The 24,313-nt window shown below is 47.2% G+C and overlaps 3 protein-coding genes across 6 annotated transcripts; 1 reads left to right on the top strand and 2 right to left on the bottom strand.

The window, feature by feature from the left end:
- Positions 1 to 1,038: 1,038 nt before the first annotated feature.
- LOC120956390 (UPF0430 protein CG31712) lies at positions 1,039 to 6,905 on the top strand. 2 transcript variants are annotated; one of them, XM_040377815.2, is made up of 5 exons: positions 1,039 to 1,321; positions 2,610 to 2,769; positions 2,857 to 3,057; positions 5,226 to 5,309; positions 5,426 to 6,905. In XM_040377815.2, the coding sequence occupies exons 1-5, from the start codon at positions 1,185 to 1,187 to the stop codon at positions 5,591 to 5,593; spliced, it is 750 nt and encodes a 249-aa protein (XP_040233749.1). In that variant the 5' UTR covers positions 1,039 to 1,184; the 3' UTR covers positions 5,594 to 6,905. The 2 variants fall into 2 exon arrangements, with proteins under 2 accessions (XP_040233749.1, XP_049464361.1); XM_049608404.1 differs by having other exon boundaries at positions 1,214 to 2,769.
- A 1,059-nt stretch (positions 6,906 to 7,964) lies between these two features.
- LOC120958265 (tubulin glycylase 3B) lies at positions 7,965 to 16,445 on the bottom strand. Its single transcript, XM_040380929.2, has 3 exons — positions 14,186 to 16,445; positions 8,647 to 9,168; positions 7,965 to 8,553 (listed from the first exon to the last, which is right to left on the bottom strand). The coding sequence occupies exons 1-3, from the start codon at positions 15,543 to 15,545 to the stop codon at positions 8,150 to 8,152; spliced, it is 2,286 nt and encodes a 761-aa protein (XP_040236863.2). The 5' UTR covers positions 15,546 to 16,445; the 3' UTR covers positions 7,965 to 8,149.
- On the bottom strand, positions 15,804 to 22,087 carry LOC120958264 (tubulin glycylase 3A). Of its 3 annotated transcripts, none has more exons than XM_040380928.2 (4): positions 18,932 to 22,087; positions 17,799 to 18,311; positions 16,426 to 17,643; positions 15,804 to 15,892 (listed from the first exon to the last, which is right to left on the bottom strand). In XM_040380928.2, exons 1-3 carry the CDS (start codon positions 20,445 to 20,447, stop codon positions 16,469 to 16,471), a joined length of 3,204 nt encoding a protein of 1,067 aa, XP_040236862.2. In that variant the 5' UTR covers positions 20,448 to 22,087; the 3' UTR covers positions 15,804 to 15,892; positions 16,426 to 16,468. The 3 variants fall into 3 exon arrangements, with proteins under 3 accessions (XP_040236862.2, XP_040236861.2, XP_040236860.2); XM_040380927.2 differs by lacking the exon at positions 15,804 to 15,892 and having other exon boundaries at positions 16,468 to 17,643; positions 18,932 to 21,118; positions 21,569 to 22,086; XM_040380926.2 differs by lacking the exon at positions 15,804 to 15,892 and having other exon boundaries at positions 16,468 to 17,643; positions 18,932 to 21,118; positions 21,558 to 22,086.
- Positions 22,088 to 24,313: the final 2,226 nt, after the last annotated feature.

Below are 24,313 nucleotides of genomic sequence, written 5' to 3' on the forward strand. Positions count from 1 at the left end.
GAACCATCCGAGGTCTGGTGACGATTGAATGTGCCAAGAAGAAATATTTTTCTATCAATTTGCGAATCAAATTATTTATTTCACATAGTGTATGCAAAATAAAATACAAAACTCATTTCTCGACACGAGTTTTCACACAAATCCGCCAGAAAAAGTAAAAATAATCGGTTCGCGCTACCGCGAAAATCTCAGCAATACCGAAGTTGGGTATCTCTGCGAAACAGCAGGCGCGATTGGAGGCGCGGAAGATTTGACAGCCCACCTGTTCTACAACTGTTATAAACAAGGCGCGAATTTCGCGGTACCGCGACGATCTCGGTTCGTCTATTTCCAGCCAAAGATGAAAATGTACAGGCGGTCCCCGAGATACACGGTTAATGGGGACCGAAAACGGCCGCAAAATACCGCGTATCTCGAATTTCCGCGTAAGTTGAATCTCGTGATTTCCAGCTAAAATATCACAAATTTTCGTGTAATTTTGCAGGTAGGGGGTGGTTTTAGTCACTTTATGAATTATTTGATATGATTCTGACTGAATATAACTGTTTTAAACCTTTTGAAATAGTTTTTAACATTCGATCAAAACGGAAATTATTTGGCAATTTGCAATTGATGTGTCAAATCAGTACAATTTGCTCAAAGAATTGTCAAATTTAGAAAACCGCGTATCTCCGAATCCGCGTATAAGAGGTACCGTGTATCTCGGGGACCGCCTGTATTTATCAAATATTTCTTCATTTTTTAACATTAAAATGTACCGATGATCATGATTAGCAACAAAATGTTATATATTTATTTAAGAAGCCTGATGTGCTGAAGAAGTTAAGAAAACATTTTCACACGATGTATCGATTTAGAGAAGAAACATTTCATTTAAAAAAATCATTGTTATTCTGAATGTTTTATTTGCAAGTTTATTAGTGCAAACAATATCAACGGAATTTTATGTTTAATTAGGACGCCATGCGCTCAAATGTCAAAAACATACTTTTTCGTTATGGCTACCTGTCAAACAGAGCGAATGTGAAGCAACCCTTCCTTTTGACGCACGTTGACAAGATCGAAAGAAGCTTTGGGTGTGTGTACGTCTTTTCGCACCGTGCTGCAAGTCGTAAAATCGATTTTTGAGCCATTTTTGCGGTATTATCCGCTCACCGGACCGGCCAATTTACGTTCTTCCAAACATGGGTCGCTCGAGATCGCGAAGTCGTTCGCCCAAAAAGCACAAGAGCAAGCACCGGAAACGAAGCAAATCGCGCTCGTCCTCCCATCACCACCGGAGCAGCTACGATAAATACAGAGAGCGCAGCTCCAAATCCAGGTAATATTGCCGTGCGGAAACAGTGTCCGTCCGTCGGTGGCCGGTGGCCGCGCATTACGCTTGAGATTACCAGGTTCCAGATCACGCGACGCGACCCTTCCAGGGGCTGCGATGCGTTCCTTAAACCGTTCTACCCCCGCCCTATCCTATAATACCACCGCGAAAATGCACCTACCTTCCCCCTCCCTTTCATCTTCCTTTCAACCCACGCAACAACTTCTATCATTCTTTCTACCGTGCTGGCGTACCTGGCCGGTTTGAAATAGGTAGTCGTTTTGTTGGCCGCCTGGCAAACATTAGCATCCCCGAAACACATGCCATGTACATCATCTTTCCCCGAGTACGCAGCGCTTCATCGAACAGGGAGTGAAAAATCCATCCCTTCCCGCAAACAGAGGGCCGGGAATCGATTTTTCGTCCTATTCCGCAGGTCATAAATCGTTCACATCTGTGTTCACCCAACCCCCATCGTCAAACGAAGAGCGTCCGTCAGCGGTGGATGCGAGTTGTTTCAGGAGCTGCTGCCAGCATGAAAAATAGCGATGGATTGACCCAAACAAGGCCTCGAAACGACCGAACGAACGGTCGACGGATCACATGGCAAGAACGGAGATACTGAATGAACGTGTTCGAATTCGTAAACTTCCTCCTTCAATGAAGCGTATGTAGAATTACCAAAGCAAAAGCACAAACGGAAGAATCGTAACGATAACGTTATAGCTCTCGCATCTAATGGTCGCACCTAAGAAATTCTGGCCCGTTGATTAATTAGCAAAAAGAAAACAGAAAATGTGTCCGATTGACACAGCTGCTGCAATGATTTAGGCGATTATGGGATAACAGAATGAATGACTTCGCATAGCCTGCTGCCGGCTAGAGAATGTTCTAGCAGTACAGTAATTCGGTTTGTTATCTAGTTTAAGTTAATAATCTCTGTATATTTTACGTTGTACGAAGCTCATCTGCCAAGAATAATTGTATTTTTTCCGTAGTCCTCTGTCTATATATTTATATACACATGAAACCACATACCACACACACAAACCCATATCCGCCTACGGTGCTGCTTAATCTCGTTTCAACGTACTGATGGAATGTTTCGGTCATTTTCTTTCTCTTTTCTGTGCCTGTTAAATTCCGGCTACTCCCTTTTTGGCGGGTTCCCTTTCGGTATCCGCGCGTGCATCTGCTACTACCAACTCCCCCCCACCCCATTTTTGCCTTTCCCGTGCCAATCTACACGACGATCTGTGCTGTGTTGTGCCCCGTCTCCTGTGCGCGCATGTAGGAAACGCTCCATCTCTGAGTCCTCCGATAGTAGCAGCGATGGTTCAAACAGTGGGTCCCGGCATCACCACAAAAAGAGCTCCCGCAGCCGGAAGCTAACAGAGGTGGAACGTTTGGCAGAGATGGAACGACAGCGTAGACAGAAGGAAGCCGAACAGAAGGTCAGTTTTTTGCTGTTTGGATTCTCAATGACCCTTTTGTAACTTTTTTTTCTTTTACTGATGAACCATTTTATTCGTCTATTTTAGATGATTGAAGAAGAAGCAGCCAAGCGAATAGAGCTGCTAGTGAAGAAACGTGTCGAGGAAGAGCTAGAAAAGCGCAAAGATGAAATTGAAACCGAGGTTCAGCGGCGTGTTGAGGCCGCCAAGAAGCAGATGGAGCAGGAGATGATGCTCGAGCTGGAAAAACGAAGGGAGCAAGCTCGCGAAGAGGAACGCCGACGAGAGGTAAGCATTCCATCCATAAGATCCTACCTGTGATGTGTTTTCTTTTCGTGGTTTTACGATAATTGCTATCGTGTATATCTCTATACAAAATTGGGGGCCAAAAAATGTGGCCCCCTTTAAGCCAGCTGTTTGGGCTCAGCTCAGTTCGCTGATGTTTTACGCTGGCAGTTTATCACTTCTTGTCGAATGGGCAATTTCATGGATTTGCCTATGAATAATAGTTTTCACAACATTTAGCTTCTGATCCGGCCTCCAATGGGTGGCAATTCTAGAAAGTATCCGAATTTTATGAACTCATTTTATAGCGTACCACCACCTTACTTTTGTGCTCACCGAAACTCTACAGGATTTACGCCATCAGTTGTAATGTAATGCGGATTATGTTCGCAATTTCTTTCACCTCTATATCAATTAACTTTATCTTGAAACTGATCTCTCTTTAGTTTTCCTATAGATATAGCGTGTTTTTACGGATTTTTTACGTTTTCTGTCCCTAGAGTGGTAAAATCTATTGCTATTTCCATATGCTGTTGCAATGGTTCCAACTGAACCCATCCACAGTTGGCTTGCAAAGCGTCAATTCTGTGTATGGATCATCTCTCGAAAGGTAGACGTGTGATGGTTTTGTGAAGGAATGCAATTGTTATGGTCTAAATGATATAATTATGTCCCCCCAAAACATGCAGATCATATCACTGTGACAGATGTGTGTTTGTGTGCATCGATAGCAGAATCAAATCAAGTCATTAACAAACCCGCGCGTCTCCATATCGTGGTGCCATATCCCTCTCTATTGCAAACCATTCGCGCCTCTCTCATTAAATGCCGGTACAGCCCTCTTCCTTTGCCGTTGATATGTTGAAAAAAAAAACACAGGTTGAAAAATAAAGAATCTCGATTTGTGAAGGTGAAGGAGGAAAAAAAGGAAGAGCTTTAACCAGGATGGTGAGTCAAGGAATCGGAAGCGCTAACAAAAGGGGCGGCCATTCAAAGTGCGTAAGTTAACCAAAACCAACAACACACAATCAAAAGAGCGTTCATTTTACAATTAAATTGCCGACTCTCAATTTGCTCAACCGTTAGTTAAGTCGAAACAATGTGTGATAGTTGTTTTTTTATTTAAGTTAAACGATCCAGCTATAGAAAGGTGTATTGGTACTGAAAAACGCAACATCTCAACAATATTACTTACACATTGTGATTGTCTAATTGAAGGGAAGCAATATTAGGCTAAGCAGAACAGAAAAGAACCCCTTCGTCAAAGAAATGATACTAAAGGAGGAATTTCTCGAGTGTGATTTATTCTGGTACTGTCGATGTTTGGTTTGCTGTTAATTTATTGACTCATGTATTGACGGTGTGGTGAGATGTAAGTTGTATTACAGTTCATTTTTCCCAGTCAACCAGTTAAACAAGGCTGGGATTTGTAGAACTTATTGGTTAAATACTTGAACCTGCAGTAAGAGAAAGTGAAACATTAACACGGACTCTAGTAATAGCCGTCCAGTGCGCTTTATTTGCTTGATACGGCGAAGCGATGTGTTGATAATTTAAAATGAAAATGTGAATTGTACTAATAGACACCATGCACGTCGAACACAGTTGTATGAATTGTACCATATCATATCAAGTACTACACACTACCTGCTGATGTTTTGTTATTGTTCTGTATGCTGTAACTTGTGATATTTAAGTTATTTATATTCTCATTCACACCCGGGTTGTGTACACGGAACGAAACCGAGCGGGTGTAGTGAACGGAGGACATCGGTCGCAATCAGTTTGGCAATGTGGTGCTACACATTGCCGTTCGAGTTTTATCCTTTCCGTCCTATCTCTTCTCCAACTTCCCTATAATAATACTGGTCGCTCGTTTATCTTCCCGATGAATAGAAATGCCAGATTATTTGTTATTGTTTTTGGTGTACAAGAATAACGCCGTCGACTGGAGTGAAGAACAAGTACGAGGCTCTCTTCCCCCACCTATAGAAAGACTCTCTCATCAAGCGAATTTTCATTTTCTTGTGGCACAACACTTCTTCCCCTATGACGTGTTTAGGCGTCGGTTTCGGATATGCGCACCACCAGCGCAAGCGGCGTTGCAGTGCCTGGGGTGCAGTGTCCCAGCGCCTTGATGGTAGTTCTAATCGTGTTTTCCGTTCTTATAGGAGGAAGAGCTTAAAAAGCGCCAGGAACTTGAGAATATTCTCGCTGAAAATAATCGCAAAATCGAGGAGGCGCAACGCAAGTTGGTAAGTGTTGTAAAACTGCATTCTTTATGCATTAATTAGTCATGCAGCCGCCAGCCGGTATGTCCTTGTATGGAAGATATTAACGTACTTTTCTGTTCAATCTATGTCCATTGCAGGCCGAAGATCGCCTTGCGATTATCGAAGAGCAAAGAAAGATGGACGAAGAGCGTCAAAAGATGCGCAAAGAGCAAGAGAAACGCATCAAAGAAGAGCAAAAGATGATCCTGGGCAAGAACAATTCGAGACCGAAACTGTCGTTCTCGTTAAAACCGGGTGTATCGTAAATGAGAGAGTGGATCGATAAGTGTGTCGTGATCGCGAGTGTGTGCGTGTGTGTGTCGTTGGCTAACTTTAGCCGTACCCCATACCATCATATCCACAAACATCAGCATCCGCTGTCCCTTCCGTGTAATATCCACTGTTTTTTACTGTTTTCTCTTCCGTTTTAATTCATGTCAGCAGTAAGAATGTGTTAGAGAAATATTTCTAATGCAAAACATGTAGGCAATTCTTAAACGTAACGAAGGAGCTACAATTTTGAACACGGAAGGAGAAATGTGATGATCCTTGTTTTTTTTTTGGAAAGGAAATCTCCTTTCTCCACGTTGACCATCGGCAATTGAAGCAATTGATAACTGTGTTATTGCTAACCAGACAAGCCTTCGTGTATATTGTGGTGGCGATTGGTTTCGAGATCGTTTTAATATGCATGCTTTTGTTCGTTTGTTTGTTTATATTTTTAACAGCAAAACAACCATTTTTTGTTGTAAATTTTGGTAACAATCGAAACCGCCTCCCGTATGGTATCGGGATAGAGCGTGTCTACTTAAATCGCGTATCGCGATTTTTCCTTGCTTCCATTTAAAAGTGATTTTTTATTGAACCCGCTGTGTAACGCGTTCAGTTGGTGTTTCAGCAGCGTTTATCTTCCTGTCTTTTGACGCTGGAAGCTTCATTGCTGGTGCATATGTTGCCATGTATAATGTATCTATTGTAGGAGGTTAAGCAAAGCAATGTTTCCCTTTCTCTTGCTATCTTTATACACTTACAAGTATATGTATAAGGCAATCAAGTGTGAAAGCAATTGAGACGATTATTTATTGTAAAATTTTCGTTTCTTTGTTTGTAATTTCTTATTAGTTTAGTTTGAAACGTCAACCACAATGGAAGTACTTCTTAATTTACAATAACTTTGGTTTACTGATTTTTGCTGTTGTGTTGACAAAAAAGTTACTTGATATTAATGCATTTTGTACAGAAGAACCCCTACGGAACCGATTACTACTAATTAGGTAATCTTTGTAAGGCAGTTATATCGCTCATCAGAAGAAGAAAAAAATGTGCTCATTGATAAATGACCACAACTTGATTCAATTAATAAACTTCGGAGAAAGGTTTTCCCCTAATTTACTAAAAAAAGTTGACAATTGTAAAAAACAATCGATTTTGAAAGAAATGTTTTGCTAACAATTGCAAGCAAATTTAATAAAAAAATATATACACGTGGAAGAACACAAATTTAACACTAAAGATACAATTAGCATACACATAAAATAAAATAATTATGAACTTTAGCTTGTTCAATAGCAAAATACAGTTTTGAACTTTGTATAAAATTAATTGACCGAATTAAAATGCATGATAAACTTGAAGGAAATTTTGAATGAATTAAGTAGTAATTTATGTTTAACTACAAAAAAAAAAACTATTTTTTCACGTAACTCCAGCAAACGCTGGAAACTTTTTTTTAGGCCAATGAACCTTGCGTCGAATCAAACAAACCACAAGCGAAATTATTTTTAGACCAGCGTGCTTAAAAAGCTTGCTCTCCTGCTGCCATTAGGCCACATAAAACCACTACCACCTCGCCAATATGCGGCATTGTAAGTTAGTCGCGGTTGCCCCAATTCCGTCCCAGGAAGTTAATTTACCTCACCAAACTTTCGACAACTGCTTCCGAAAACTTTGTCCACCGAACCTACTGTAAACGTTCATGCGATTGCTTGCTTGGCTCGTGCTTTCGAGGTTAGGCCCGCGTTGAATCCATCCACAGAGCCGACCTGATATGTCTGATTGACTGATAGCAGTTCCGTCCACCATACCACCATAGCAACAGCTTGCGCGATTTATCGACAAACCCTGTCCCGTTTGGTGGTAGCCCCCCGAACAGCGCACGTCGCTCATGCTTTGCCGTTCCAAAGCAGTTTCAAACGCTTTCACCTTCTCCTCGTACCGGGTCGCGAGCGGGGCGAAGCTTTATTGTGGAAAGGGAAGGAGGTGGAGGGGAGAGAAAGCCTCCACGTAGTAGAGCTGGGTGTAAAGTTTTGCCTAATTATTTCTGATTATCATTACACGGTGACATGCTACCGTTCTGGGGCTGCAGATGCAGAAAGCTTCGCCCGAAATGAACAAAGCAGGAGAAGAAAAAATATTCACACAAAACCATCGTGCGCGCGTGATTTGGGATCGTTTTAAAGTTGGAAAATTGCTGTTGCGTCGTCGTTGTCCTGCCGATGTTGTCTCACAATTGTCCCGCCGCACCGTACAATTAAGGAAGGCGACACTACTATCTGTGCTTATTATCCACAAGCAAATTTGTGGGGGGGGGGGGGGGGGGGGGGGAAGGGGGTAGAAAGTGGAAATGAAACATTAGCGTTCTGATAACGACATAAAATGTATTTAGAAATATAGCTATGTGTGTCATATCGAAAGTATACAGTTTTTGGTTGGTTTTGCTATTTCCATGAACTAATTCGGCTAGCAAATCTAGGGCTATGAACAACTGTGGTGGGCCCCAAAAAAAAAGCGGTCCTCGACCACCGGGACAGGCACAGGGACGCTTACTTCAGCGTCGTACGCGGCCGGTCTAAAATTACGCTCGTAAGCGACGTTTTGCTGCCTCTGCTTGAAGATTCCGAGCTACTGGCGGCGTAGCGGGAATGTTTCGCATTCCCACCATTTGCTCCGGTCGATATTATTCCCCCTGTTGCGACTGTTGTTGCTACGGTCGTTCCTGCCGCTGCTGTGCTTCGCTTCGGTGTGGATGTGGCGGTAGAGGCGACCGTTGGTCCTGTGGACGTGTTGATCGGGGACAGTGGACTTTTGGAGCGATGTTTCGATTGCATCGAACGTCCGTCGACGGTCAGTCCGTAGCCGTACGGTGCCACACGCGGTATCTCTAGTGAATGAATCAGTTCGAATTGTCCCGTTCCAGCTCGTTTGTCCTTCGTGTTGTCGATTACAACTGCAACAGGGGCGGGCAGGGCAGGGAAACGGGTGATTAGATATTCTAACCAAAAAAGCACAACTACCACACACACACACACACGTCTCCTACCTTTTACAAGATCTTCTAGCACGGCCGGACAAATGACGGACGTTACGTCGGTGGACGAGGACAGATCGGGGCTGGTGTTGATCTCGATAAGCATGGTGCGAAAGTTTTCCGTCACCATAAAATCGGCCCCATACAGCTCAAACATGTTGCGCTCCATCTTCATCCCGTCCAGGCTGGCGCAGACGATGGCGAGGATGTTCTTCTTCATGTCCGGATAGATCTTGCGCTCCCAGTAGAAACCCTTGTCGAGCGATTGCAGATGCTCCTGGAAGCGCTTCAGTGACCACATGTTGCTCGCTGGCAGTGCATCCGCACCCTCGCGCACCTCCTTCGCGTAGTTCTTCTGGATGGAGTAGTTCGTCAGATGGATCGATTCGCTAAAATCGTCCAGATTGAACTGGCGCGAGCTAAACCTTAGGTAGCAGTTCCGGTACATCCACACCTTCAGCACGTTGTTTGTGTAGGTGATGAGAAAGTACTGGCGGATGTCGAACTTGGTGCAGTGTATCAACAGCGGGCGTTCTGAAAATCGAAACAAAAGGTGTACAAATCAAGGAAGCAAAACGAACTAAGCACGTTTAAAGTGAGATTTAAAGGAACGTACCTGTGGCAGGTACTTATATACCGAACAGTATAACAGTTAAAAATCGAATTAATGCTTAATAGTTACGTTTGCAGTTACAAGGAAAGTCTCTCTTTGTGCCCCTTGTAAAAACGAACATTGTATTCTTTAAATTTGTTAAACGGCAAGATTACTATCTGTAAACTCGGAATTGGAACTCCACCCCTGAACCAGGCGCACACGAAACAATTGCCCTCATTTAAACCTTAATCAAAACCATGCTACCGAGAGAACGAGTGTTCAACGCCTCGTCCTTTCCAGTCAGTTCTGCACGTAAAATGAGGCCAATTATCCTATCAAGTTACGGAATCATGGTATCGGCATTTCAAACTTACACTGACTGCGCAGGGTGATCGAATAGGCGCTAAAGACATTAAATAAAGCTAGGCTTTCGCATTAACGAACAACGCTCTTTGTATTAGTACAACCGATGGAAAGCGTGCCGTGCCACTGTTTTACAGCTACAGCAATTGAGAAGGTTCGCAAAAACGTTATTCACATAAGTTAACTAACTTTTCCCATAACGCCTCGGTACCTGTTGGATCGAACGGCCGACCTTCACCTGAAAATGTCCCGAGAAAGGAGGAGAAGGCAGTAGCAGTTCCCGACCGGAAGACAGGACACCAGGCCTTTGGTTAGCTTCCGTCTCACGCTCCCCTCCCCCTCCCCACCATAAAAACGATCCACCCACTTGCCGTAAAAAGTTCCTCATCGATTGTTAGGCATAATGATTGGATTTCACTATCGAAATACATAGGCCAACTACCTGAATCTGAATACTTACTACCACAATCCCTGACCTGCTTGCACGCCGGAATGCTTGCGGTGGTGTCACGCCACGAATACCAATCCATAAATGGCCTAGTTATTGAAAAGAAGAATCATTCAAAGTGTCGAAAGCGATTTCACACAGGGGGGGAAGAAGCACGAAGTACAAATAATGCCCTGATGAATAACCGCTGGCAGATGTGCATCGGCTTCACACCTCGTGTAGTTAGAGAACACTGCGCTGTGCGGTGGTTACCACAGGGACAGCACACAAACATACCGTGCACTGCACCACACAAAACACACACACGTGGGTGACTGTTTACATTCCAACTATTTAGGATTGGCACGTTTGGGACACCTCCTATTCCAACGCGTATGGGAGCGTTGTGCTGCGAGAGTAGTAAAATTATATGTCACGTGGTAAAGCACAATAATATTGGATTGCATATTATAGTAAGAGTGGTGGTCCCTTCAAGAAAAGAGAGAAACATATAGTAGTGTGAGTACACTAAAAAGGGAAAGGAAAAGTGATACCGTTTAGAATATGTTATACTAAATATAGTTAAGTAAGGCCCAACATGAAAGTTTTACCAAGCGAATGCAGATTACCGAAACTGGCTGTCATAATATGGGCGAACCGCGTAGATCGTTACCTGTATGAGGTCCTCTCTCGCGGTGAGCTCAGCACTTTGATGAATTACTTAACGACCAGTTTAACGAACAGATGGAGCAGATAGCATCGTGTTAGTGCCACTTAGCACTAATATATATTAGACTACAACAACTACCGTGGGTATTACGGTGTTGAATTCCACCTATAAAATATTCTACCTGGTCGTACAGGATCGACTTGTTTCTCACGTAGAAATGGTAATCGGAAACTATGGAAATCTGCATTCCGACAATCAACCGCTGGTGAGGTCCATGCCGTATAGAAGATGGCAGAATACGGACAAAACACGTAACATCGCCTCATTGATTCCAAAGCAGCATATGATAGCACGGCCAGAGTAAAACTGATAAATCCTGTTAGAATGACTATGACGTCAACGTCACTTGCCAGGTAAAGGTGGATGGAAAATTCTCAGGGTCTTTTGCTACCACCAAAAGGTCTGCGTCAGGAGGATGGGCTTGCTTGTATCCTATTCAACTTGGCGCTAGAGAGGGCCGTCTGGAACGCGAAGGTGGACAGTTTGGGAACCAAATTCTAGCATACTTTGATGATATAGACATCATTGGTCTGCGGCTCTCCTATGTAGTAGAAGCCTACCAAGGGATCCAACAGGCAGCAGAGAACCTCAGATTGCAGATAAACCAAACTAATGGTGGCAACATCAGCGGCACTAGCAACAACAAATCCAGTCTTACGTATGGGTGACGTACAGATAGGTTTAAAGTCGTCCCATTTTACCTATCTCGGGTCGAAGTTCAGCACCGACAATAGCATGGAAGCTGAATTGCGCGTAAGGATGCTGGCTGCCAACCGGTTTTTCCATAGCCTGAGAAAGCGAAGAAGAGCAAGATGCTCAGAATGATTTTTGTCCACGCTTGTGTGGAGGAGCAGATACAATGACGAGCTATATGAGATGTACGGCGATCTCACTTTCGGCCAGCAAAGCTAAAACTGCTAAGTGGTTATACCGCTGGATAGGTAAGTATGTAAGTATAATTTGATTGACCACACTTCTGCCCAACGCACTTCAAACGAGCAAAACCTCCTGATTTCAGAGACGAATAAAAATACCAATAATATCTGAACATTTTAAGCAAATAAAGTAATCGTAACGATGTAATTGGTCAAAATCGGGACGGTTTCCATGTCGAATTACGAATTTCGAAAATTCGAACAGCATCTAAATTCTCTCAGTGGGAAATTTCACAAGTCACATACTTTTTAATGTTAAAATTATAACTTGTTTCCGAAAATTCAATCCTGGATCCTACATCATAGATTAAATACTGTTTTTTTTTTTTCATTGAATTCAATGCAGTATTAGGTACTTTAAATCCGAGCTGCTGTTGCGCGAATTGACTCTGAGAAAGGTTTGGTAAAACAATGTTATTTTCACCTTTAATAGTTACTTAACCAACGCATCGTTCCTAAATTAAAAACTACTTCAATAATAGATACCGATGTGAAAAAAGGGAGCTGGCACAGATTACCGGTGGGGCAATGAGAGGCATGTAATATTTATTTAGATTAAAATCAGCTCCTCCAAGAGGGCAGGTGGTGCATTTTGAATCAATCCTAGTATGATATTTTTCTTCTTCTAAGCGTAACAACCTACGTTGTCTTTTGCTGGCGCATATATTATAGGCTTTCGAGACTTATTATTAAGTATCAATGCCATGCAGTCGGTTGGGCCGGCCTGGTGGTACAGTGGTGATCTCGTACAACTTAACAGCATGGCCGGTAGCGGTACAGACACAGGCATGTTGTTGATTCGTGCGAGTTGACGACTATTCCACGGGTCCACCCGTAATGTGGTATGGCAATCAATTAATTTAATAAGCCGGTATGACTATATATTTTTAAATAATTACAATTAGGAATCGAAAATGTCCAATATTTTAATCAAAACGGCAGAAAAAACAGTCTTGAAAATGATTTGTTCAAGTAATTTCATTTTTTTTTCTTTTTCTTGTTGAATCCGATAGTCAATTGGTCAAATCATTCCACCATCCTTCAGCAACGAACCTTTGCCAAAGTGCTGCAGCACCAGGATGCATGTGCGTAATGTGCGTTAATTAAAAATTCACAAACTTTACGCACCCAACTTTTACGGTGCACAATTATCAAGGGCAAACGCAATTATAGCGCACGATTCACCTTCAACATTCACGAAAATAAATTGCCTAGGTGCGAGGTCAGCATAGAATGCTCACCTCTAAGTACACACCCCCGCCGATTGCAGTGCATAATGAAGGTACGGAACGAAAGACAGCACTATCGCGCGTTAGAGTATGCGGAAAAGAATAGATACAACATTATCAGCAACACAGGCGAAGTTCCCTGTGGAGCACCGTTTGACATTATCGCATTATCTTTGCTGTACGCCAGTGGAGAAAGGAAAGCATGTTTCTAAGGGGGTAGCAAAATATCAAGTCTTTTGCATACCGCCAACGCCTCCCCACCCTTCATAGTGCCAACGGGGACTGGCTGGTATGTATCTATGTGTGTGTATACCAACATAATGCGAACCGATCCGTTACCAAGGCAGTGTTTGGGAATTCAAATTGTAGCGTGTTGGTGGCCCCGTTTTGCTGTCTTACGTCTATTTTCTCTATCTCTTTTGCTCCCGTTGGCCACACAAACACACACACAATCCTGATGTTTGTTTGCAAAGCAATTTAAAACGGCCCAGGGTTTTATGTGATAATTCTGCAAAAACTTTCATTATACGATTAGCATAGATGCCAGACAAAATAGTAGATTGCTATAAGTCAATATTCTATCGAGTTTTATAAGAGTGGAGGTTTGGTTATATTTCCACAATAAGTAACAGGTAGCAGTGATGATAAACGATGATGAAAACTAGCGTTTCAAAGCAAGGAAGAACCTTATTTAGTCGATTTCTTGTAACAAAGCCAGAATTACGATATTTAATGTTTAGTCCTGCCGTACCCACCCCCCGCCCTATCATGCTCTATGGGTGGGTTGTTTTGAGTTGACAACAGTTAGGAGGACGACTCCAGCTCGTTGTTTCCACCAATTGAATCCACCTGCTGATCGATTCGGGCAAAACAACAGCGCCTATTACACTCAAATCGTATTAGTTCCCGTTCCCCCGTTCCAGGAACTCCAGGATAATCAGGTAATGAAATCAGCTCAAGCTGCCCTTTCAAACCACGAGACAGAGGAAGGTCCAGGACCAGAGGAGGAAGGTGACTCGCGGGGAAAAGCAATTAGGAAATGAACGGGGAAAAAGGCACTTCGAAAAGAACGATTAATGTGACGAAATTGCCTTTTTATGCTTCTGTGAGAGCGACTGGCTCAAAAAAGTTTGGTACAAAAATAGGTGTACGTAATAGGGAAAAATCTAATTTACGTAATATCCTATATCCATTCATACCATTTTGGGATTGAAGACACCCGACCTGAAATATTGTTGAACTGTATACACAAAGTAAGACAAAAACACTCACCGATGTACTTCTGCGCCACGTACTTCACGTCCGGATTGCTGTCCACGTGCTCGAGCAGTTTGCGATCGTCGTTGAAGAGCATTATGCCCAGCCCGCGGCACCGATTGCCGGGCTTCAGAATCCACATGTTACGTATCCCGTCGATCTTCATGTCCGGAAACACTTTGGCCGCCTCGTGCACCAGCTTTTTCACCTGCGCCACCAGCGACAGCACCTCGTACCCGGGTATGCTACCGAACTGGGCCTCGCCCGCCAGCAGCTGCTCCATCTCGTGCCTGTTCTCCGGCGTTAGCAGCGGCTCGCAAAACTCCTCATGATCGATGTCCTCGTGTTGCGCACAGCCCAGATAGTAGCGCAGATACTTCATCGCCGTCGTCAGCACGTCCGTCGGTAGCGTGCCCTCGTCGTCGAACGCGTGCTCCAGATGCTTGGCCATGTGGTGCAGGAAGCTGCTCACGATCGTGAGCTGATAGTCCTCCTGGAACTTGGTAATGATGTCCTCCGTATCGAGCAGATAGGTGCGCGGGTAGTCCAGCTCGGCGAACCCTTCCTCCTGATGCCAGTGGGACGCATTGATCAGGCGGATCAGGTTCTCCTTCACGGCAAAATCGTACGGCCGCTCGTAGTGTATGCGGCTGCGGTACGGTGCGTAGAAGCGGTCCTGCTTGCAGTCGCGCATGTTCCGATGCTGCCAGATAAAGTACGGCAGGTACGGCTTCAGGTACTTGGACACGAGCGCTTCCTCGTACTCGTTACCGTTCGACGCCTTCTGCAGCAGCGCGTGATGGGAGAGTTCGCGCAGCAGCGCACTCCGGAAGGTTTGCTTTTCGAGCCAGTGGCGTGTTTTGAGAGCTTTCCGCAGCGCCGGATAGTGGCCAACGATCGAGAAGATGTGCTTCTTCTCCACCGCCGACGCAATCTTTGCCTTCAACTGCTTTTGCTTGAGAAAATCGAAGCTATAGTTGCGGAAAAACTTGTGCTTTGGCGTACGGTTCGCGTCTTCGTCGTCGTCGGGGGGCTGCAACCGTGGCGCCATGCGCGGGAAGGTGTGCACATGCTGGCTAGCCTTTGGCTGGGGAAATGGTCGCGAGAGTGGCGATAGGGGACGATCATCATCACCGGGACCAGCACCAGCCGGAACTGGGCATTGGTGACGTTTGTGTGCATTGGAAGGTGGTGGCTCTAGCGCAGGTAATCCTTTGAGAAATCGTCTAGTGAGCTGTACCGGTGCCTGTTCAAACCGCTGGTCGAGCTGCCGGCCATAATCGATCTCGCCCAGCTCTAGCGTTATGTCCGCTAGATCAACACCGGGATCACTGTCCCATACATCACTGGTAACAAATTTAAGTTTTAGATGCATTTCATTTAGCTACTTCGTTTAGCACTAGAGCGATTCAATTTTCCTAATCAACAGCTGGCGTTTTATTTTAATGTTAAGCAATGTAGTCGTCGCACCGAGCAGGTAAACACGAGTGAACACGAGAGTTGGTTAAAATTTAGCTACACTAAAGGCTTTAGAGATTTAAATATGTTATCTTTCGCTCCAGCCACCAACAAACACGTTCTTTTCCTAGGAGACGCTACTGGACCTACAATTTCCGGATTTCGAACGAGACTATCCGCTGCTACTACTGCTGCCGCTGCCACGGATTCCGGATAAACACACACACATACACACTTATACACCAAGTAAACGTACACTAGAATCTACTGAAACACAAAACAATTTGGTTTAAGTAAGGAAGAACCTTGAATTTTCACCAGAGGTACACGGAAAAGCGTTTCGTGGAAACGTGTGGCGGGAGTGGCTGCATGGTGTCTACTACTTTTTACAACACTATTGCTATGGTAGCTGCTGTGGCGGCTGCCGGCGCCTACGCCGTTGCTTGTAGCAGCAGCAGCAGCGGCGGCGGTGGAAGAGGTGGCCGTAGCTTTGCTGATGCCGTAACCATGGTTACTGGTGGTGCCGCTGCCCATGAAGCAGTGACCGCGCGTGATGGGAAGATTGCAGCGCGAGTGCCAGTGGTGGGAAGATTGCAGCGAGCTGGCGGGAAGAAAGGAAGATGCGTTGGTGGCCGTTGCCGGTGTGGTGGAGGAAGCGGAAGATGAGGAGCAACAGGAGCTATAGATTGGTGGAATCAGGTGAGTGGTGGTGGTGGTGGTGGTGGAAGAGGAAAAGGACGATTTGCCGGTGTGTGGTGCAAAGCTGGACCTTAGCAGTAGCTGAGAAAATGCATCACCGTTCCTTCCGCCCCAGCAGCGGGCGGCGGTGTTCCACGGCTGCTAGAAAGCCCCGGACGTTGAGCCCACGGTGGGTCCAGAGACTGCAGGCGGTGGCTCCACCATACCGCCGACAGTGCCGGAACGATGGTGCAACGGTGACGTGGCGGTCGTACGCTCCCCAGCGAACGATGCTGGCAGGTCCTCGGCTGATTGTGCGTGATGCAGTTTGTGGCCCGGTTGCTTCGAACCGACGGCTTTCGGAGGTCTTGCTGTCGTTCGCAAACTAAAGCCCAGCGTGTAGAAGTTGTTCGAGGTCGTGGTGCTACTGCGGCCCCCCGTCGTATGCCGCGTGCCGTAACGGATAGCGGTCGGGAAGCCGCCGCTGGATGATGGCACCGTATGCTGGGCGGTGGCAGTGGAGAGATTCTCCACGCTGGCGGTACGCTTTTCCGAGTCCGAGTTGCACTGACTGCTATTGCTGCTGCTGCTGCTGCAGTCGTCGCAGTCTGTTACTTTTATGGTACACTTGCCTGCCCCACCGGACGCCGAGCTGCTGCCGCCGGGAGCCGGGCGAGATTGTCCTTCGTCCGCTAATTCCGACCCGGTTCGCGCGTTGCTAACGGTGAGCGAACTGAGCGTGTTGGAGAAATTATGCTGGAAGAAGCTAGTCGTAGCCCGCTCCCAGGCTTCCACACTGTCTATGTACGTGTCGCCGTCGGTCAGGTACTTGGAGCCGCTGCCGGTCCCATTCCGCCGGAACAGCTCGCCCGTCTTCGAGATGATGTACGACTTTTTCTTCTCAAAGTCGTACCGCAAGTTTTGGCTCTTGTGCGAAAAGTTGGACCGCTTGTACAGTGTGGCCGAGGTAACGCCACAGGGGCCCGTCCCCCGCACCAGCCCATGGTGGCGCGACAAGTCGGCGTCGTCCACGGGCTTACCGTCCCGGAACTGCATGCACTCGATCAGATCCATTATGACCGGCGAGGCGGACTGTTTCACAGCGGATGCAGCCGCCGCCGACGTCGCCAGCCGGGACACCTGCAGCACATTCTGGACCGGCTTCAGGGGCAGCATCCGCAAGCGGTCCTTCTTGATGGAGCTTTTCGGTGTGATACGGTGACCGCGGAGCTGTAGATTGAGCCCCATGTAGGCGGGCGTCTTCGGTATGACCTGTTTGTAGATCAGCTCGAACGAACCGGTCGGCGCGTTCGAATCAGTCCGCCGATCGATCACCACTGTGTGGCAGTGGTCAGCGAGAGAGAGAAAGAGAGAGAGAGAGAGAGGAAGAGAGAGAGAGAGAGGGGAAGAGAGAGAGGAAGAGAGAGAGAGAAACATGGAATGTATTCACCAATTGCGCTGTCCAAGAAAGCAGCGACCAAAGATGTCTCACCTCGTATCGTGTCCTCCACGCACTGGGGACAGAGCCGGGCAGTAACGCTCGTACTCGGTGCCAGATCGGGACTCGAGTTGATCTCGATCAGCCACGGATAGAAGTCTTCGGTGATCATGAAATCCGCCCCGTAAAGCTCGAACGTGTTCGGCCGCCGGTCCATGTTGTCCTGGCAGGCCAGCAGCGACCCAATGATTGCCTTCTGCATGCCGGGGTAGATACGCTCCGACCACATCTCGTACTTGTCGATCTGCCGGAGGTAGGCCTGAAACGTGTGGCAGTCCCACATGTTCTCGTGCGGCAACCGCTCGTCCCGCACCGCGTTGTGGTACTTTTTCTGGATCGCATGGTTTGTCAGGTGCACCGATTCGTGGTAGTTCATCAGATTGTACTGCTGCGAGCTGAAGCGTAGATAGCTTTCCTTGTAGAACCAGATGTTGAGCGGCTGCACGCTGGTGATCATGAACCACTGCCGGATGTCAAACTTGGTGTTGTGAATAATGAGTGGTCGCTCTGAAACGGAAGGAAGGAAGGACAGACCAGCACCAGCGCGATCCGGCCACACAAACGGGGCTTGAAATCATGTCGGCAATATATAAGGTGGAGCCGTTTTTTTTGTTTCGCTTCGCAAACGCTACTGATTACTGCTAGTGGAAAATGTTAAAATGTTGATCAATGAATTCATCCCAAAACCCCAAAAATGTACGCTTTTTAAACAAATTTCCAAACACTATTGCTCACTAACTGCAAACACTGTCTTGCTCGCACGGAACACGGAAAGGAACAAAAACTACATTTTGCTTTGGCCGATCGAACACTGAAGGCAGTGCACAGGAATGAAAACTGCATAACTCCACTATGTTGGCCCCCGCTGCGGTACCAAGACCGAGAAAAAGGGAGTTTTGCAAGGGAAAACAGCTGAATGCCAAGCGCCAAGTTGTTTCTATGGTAAAAAACATTGTCCCTAGCACGTTATGAAACGTTCCACGACGCCTGCTTGCTGTTCCGTCGCCGCCAATACGGCAACCATGCGCCCAATAATGCGTGCAAACCCCGTTCCTTTGGCCCACCACTACCAATGCGTGTCTTTCCGGGTGGGCAATTGCATTCCTTCACTGTCCTGCTGTACTTACCAATGTACTTCTGTATCACGTAGCGCGTTTTGCTGACAATCGGTGGGTTCACCATGGCAATGATTTGCTTGATGTTGTTCATCAGATGGATGCCCCGGCCGCGGCACTTATTGCCCGGCTTGACGATCCAGATGTTCAGGTACCCGTCCAGTGCGTACTGCGGCCAGTAGCTCTTGATCTGCTCCAGCACCGACTTCGCCTCGGCTAGGTAGTGCTCGATCGCGTCCGCTTCCCGCTCCTCCTTCAGCAGCTGTATCCGGTTGTCCTCGTGCGTGAGCAGATAGTGGTGCGTGAGGAAGACGTCCCAGTCGTGGTCCCACACCTTCGTGTCCTCCTCGATGTCGATGTCGTTGTGCAGGCAGTAGTCCAGGTACTCCTTGCAGCGCGTCAGTGCAAAGGTAATGCACGTGCTCGGCACGTTACCATCGTCTGCGATGATGGCGTCGAGGCCGCCTCCCCCGCCCTCGGTCCCGTGCCGCTCGATGAGCCACTTGAGCAGGCCCATCGACGCCGTCAGCCGGAAATTGTCGACGAACTCGTTCAACTCCTCCGGGTTCCAGACGTTGTAGCACCGGGGAAAGTAGGTCTCGGACATGCCCTCCTCGTAGAACCAATGGAAATCGTGCAGCGCCGAGCAGAGGCCTTCCTTCGTAGTGAACGGCGCCTTGGCGAAGCGGTTAATGATGAGTGACGAGTTTTTCGTCAGATCGAGCCAGTCCGCCTTCTCGCGCCGCGCCGTCCAGAGGAAATCGATCGGCGTGTGCTCGAGAAAGCGCGACATGATGCTGCGCTCGCACTTGGCGATGTGGTTTTTGCGCGACTCGCCCGGCTTGCGCTCCGGCAGCTGCGACACCAGATCCTCCAGTATGAAGCCGGACGACGAGGTGGACGCTTGCGCTTTCACGCGAAACCCGTCCAGCTTTTCGACCCATCCCCGCTCGACCAGCGCCCGTCGGACGGTGTGGAAGGAGCCGCGCAGCAGAAAGACGCGGTGGTGCTTGGTCGCGTCCTGCACCTTCTTCCGCAGCTCGTTCAATCGATCCGCATTGATCCAGTTGTTTTTGTACGGATTGATAAACTTTACCGTCGCTGTCAGCGGCCCCAAATTGCCCTCGATAACTTTCCCGATAGTTGTCGTTGTCGTCGTCGTCGTCGTCGGTCTGCTGCCACCGGCCGCGACTACCGCCTCCTTATCGGTGTCGCTAACCCGACAGCTGCCCGTTTCGTCCTTTGCGGTTGTGCCATTTTTGTGTGCCGTACTGCCGGACTGGGAACCGTTCCTTCTGTCCGCATCACTTTCGTTATCCTTGTCGGTTTCACTGCTACACAGACTACTGCTGCTAGTATCACTGGCCTTATCACTGTCATTGCTGGTGGCGGGAGTGCTTTCGCCGCTGCTGCTGATGCTGCTACGTCCCGTGCCACTGCCGTTGCTGGTGCTGCAGCTAACTCGGCACTCGCTGCTCGAACCGCTATCACTGCTGCTACAGCTATTTAGTTCATCTTCCATGCTCATGGCGCCGGCGGTTAATGAAGCGTCCACTCTCAATCGGCAAATCCGGACGGTTGTTTCAAGCCTCAAGCAGTTGGCACTGTTCCTCCCACTTTGGAGCCTTCCATTGAACTGTGCGGATCGGGCACAGCGCGGACTACCCGGAGTCCCCGAACAGAGAGAGAGAGAGAGAGAGACAAAGAGAGAGGCAATTCGCTGCACAATAACGCTACAGATATCCGTGAGCCTCAATCACAACATCACTCGGTAGGCTGGCTCGTCGTGCACTCAGCCACGGAACTGTGTCATTCCGCCAAAAATTGACGATCATACCGCGACGTCGGCTGCTTGCCTTCCTTTCTTCCCCCGATTAAACCTCATTGGCTCGGTGTAGCAGCGAGCACCAGAGCTAAGGACGGGGCCCACACAGCTGGTCTAGTTTGGCCCGGTTTCGGGCCAATGTGGGTTAGCATCAACATTATTCTGGCAGTTGTAGTTCCCTTGCCATTCCCGCATAAGTATCGCACTAGTATCCGCGCTCGCGCTCTCGCTTTGCCACTTTGTTTCGCCTCTAATCGAACACTATCAACACGCTCCTGCTGCTGCTGCTGCTTTCTTGTTCGTTGCTGCAGTCCTTTCACTTCTCTTTCTCCTGTCTGCAACCTACACAGGCCTCGTACAGAACGCCAGATATACTGGGCATCGTTGGAGGTTTAGGGCGAAACAGAAAAGGATAAACGTTTAAGTCAGAGACCGTAACGCGATGTCCGCATTCCGCACACGCACTAAGCAGCTAAGCATCGAACGCAATACTAAGCAAGCACCCACCAACTCTCGCACAACTTCCACGCGGATCACAGTTAGCCATGGATGAGCAGAACCTACTGCGACTATCACTATTGCACCCACTACTAATGCCCCTATTTGCAGCTACCCTCCCACGTATGTGCACGGAGAAACAAGCACATGTTCAGGCTTGGGTGTTGTTTGTCTCTGTGTCTCGTTATTTCCGACGGTACGTTCCGACACAACACCAAGCGCAAATAACACCCCCTTTCCCCGTTTGAATCGCTAAGAAATCAAATACCCTCCTCCTCCTCCACACAAAACTCCATCCACATCACTATTTCACACCTCTTACTCACACCAACACGAAAGTTCACTAAACACCCACACACGCTCACACACCCCCACAATCGCATTCAAATTCACTTCGTTGCTGTCCACATGTTTCCGGTTTTGCCAGAGGGCGTGCCAGAAGAACGATAGTAAAGTTAGTGCCCCCGGGCCACGTGCTTTTCTTCCCGGACCCTTCCGCGTGGGTTCGCGTTGGCACTAATACTGAAAGCTTCCGGGAATGTTTGGTCCCTTTTTATACCTTGCCGAGTCCGTGGAAGCCGTGGAAAGTAGTGTTTTGGAAGGCTCGCGCAAGGACACGAAGGCAACAGCCAGTCGGGTTGGGTAGACCGAAAGGTACCGAATGAAAAACCGATTCGAGGGAACAATTCCATTCACCATACCATGTGTAGTGTATTGTTTTTTTTTGTTGACAAAAAAGATGGTTAAAGCTGGAAATTCCACCGCAATTTATTATATATCAAGCAATTATCTGTTTTTTTTAACATCCCTATAATCCATGAAGTAATTTTTAAAACATTTCTCAAATATGCATATTAATCGGCGTTTATCCATACCGTTTTACCCCTCCCCTATGTCGATAGTCATTCTGACGAAACCAATAGTCAAGTGAACTCGGCCCATGGTCCGCGGACCACTTGTTGTTCGTGGCGTAAAGAAACGTGATCCGTGAAAGGATTGGTTTGTTTTTAAAATACAATACATATTGTACATATTTGTGGGCAAACATTCCGAACGATGTGGGGCACTTTATTGTCTCCTTCTTACGCGAAATAAACTTAATGTATTGGGAATTGAACTCTATAGCACCCTTGCTGGACAAATCCAATCGGAATTTCCAAAGAGCCTGACCAAAAAGGCATTCAAAGTTAATTTCCATTTAAAGTTCATTTCCGATAAGAGAGAGTCAAGAAAGAACAACTGTGAAAACCCTTGGAAAACCCTGTAAGTTTACGTTACCGTTCGCAATATTAGTTTCAAATGTTCCTACCCAATGTACCATTCCGACTCAACCTACGCTTTAAATGCACATAGCGTTTTGTCTAGTGATGGGCGTTTTGGAGCACACCAACGGCTCCGGAGCCGGCTTCGGACTAACGGCTCCGGACTAACGGCTCCGGAGCCGGCTCCGACTTTTTCCCGGAGCCGGCTCTGCACCAACGACTCCAGAGCCGGCTCTGCTCCGACAGCTCAGGAGCCGGCTCCGCACCAACGGCTCCGGAGCCTGCTCCGCACCCACGGCTCCGCACCAACGGCTCCGTAGCCGGCTCCGGACTAACGGCGCTGCACTTACGGCTCCATTCCAACGGCTGTGGGCCGGCTTCGGGCCCACCGTTCTGGAGCCGGCTCCGCACCAATGGCTCCGATCCAACGGTCGGGGCCGGCTCCGGATTCGGAGCCGTTTTGCCCATCACTAGTTCTGACTGAACCTACTGTTCCGCACGAACCTACCGTTCCGACTTAACCTTCCGTTCCGACCAAATCTACCGTTCCTACCAAACATACCGTTCCGTCTTAACCTACCGTTTCCACTGCACCTGGCGTTACAATTTAACCTACCGTTCCTATTAAATATTCAGGCGTACCGGCGAACTCGTTCGACGAGAAACATTCGTTGCTCATTACTGCTTACCTGGCGTATGCCGCTGTGATACCGAGCTAGACGTATAGACAACGCATCAAAAGGACATGTGTAGCCGTGAGGAAATTTTTCTGTGTTTCTTTTGCCTTGTCCTTGCCTTTAGATCCTGATGAGTGAAGCATGCATACCTTTCAGGTACGTTCGGCGTATAAGCCCGCTCCCTCTCATGGTAATGGTGAAGATAGAATCGTATGCAATCAGCTCTGCATTCGGGCGAACTGCCGTTCCGTTAAACCTACCGTTCTGGCGACCTTACTAGGTCAAAAAAAAAAAAAAAAAACTGGCGGTAGTTACAATCGATCAATTTAACAAACGGAAAAAATCTATTGTTATGAACTGAGCACTTTGGTTTTATTGTAGACTTAATAACATTAACATAATAAATAATATACGCTTTACGAATAATAAACACTTTAAAATATACAAGCGGTGGTCGCACACTAGCCGCACCGAGCGCCTCTACCGAGAGTTCCTACTCGATCGGCCTTCGTGCACACTATGCCTGTACTGCGCTCGGCACTCGCTAAGCATTGCGCGCTTGGTGTGTGCGACAGTGTGCGTGTGCTCACTGCTGTCCCTGTGGACGTTGACCGGTGGCAGCGTAACTGCCAAGGCAAGTCCGAGGGTCGCCACCCACTTCTGCCCACAACACCTATTACGTGTGCTCCAGAACGCGCATCACTAATTTGGACGCACTAGAAGCGAAAATCGACTAAGAACCGGTCTGGTGGTACAGTCGACAACTCGAAAGACTTGACAACATTCCCGACATGAGTCCAGACAGGCCTTGATCGGCTACGGTTCTTGTGCCAAAAAAGAAGAAGAACGCAAATCAAACCGGGAGAGTTTATGTTGGGTCGACTCCAAACGGGCGAGATGCTGTAGAGCACCATACTACAGAAGCGTAATCCAACACTGACCGCAGCCAAGTATAGCATAGCATATATAGTATAGCAATACCGGTTACTCTACCTATAGCTAGTGTTATTAGCTACTTGGCAGGCTGAAATGCTCGAATTATTCGTGCCATCACTGTTCTCAATGCCGCCTACAAGATCCTGTCCCAGATCCTTTTCAGCAGACTTGTGTCCCTTGCTACTAAATTAGTCGA

Source organism: Anopheles coluzzii, chromosome 3 (assembly GCF_943734685.1).
Source record: "Anopheles coluzzii chromosome 3, AcolN3, whole genome shotgun sequence".
NCBI lineage: Eukaryota > Metazoa > Arthropoda > Insecta > Diptera > Culicidae > Anopheles > Anopheles coluzzii.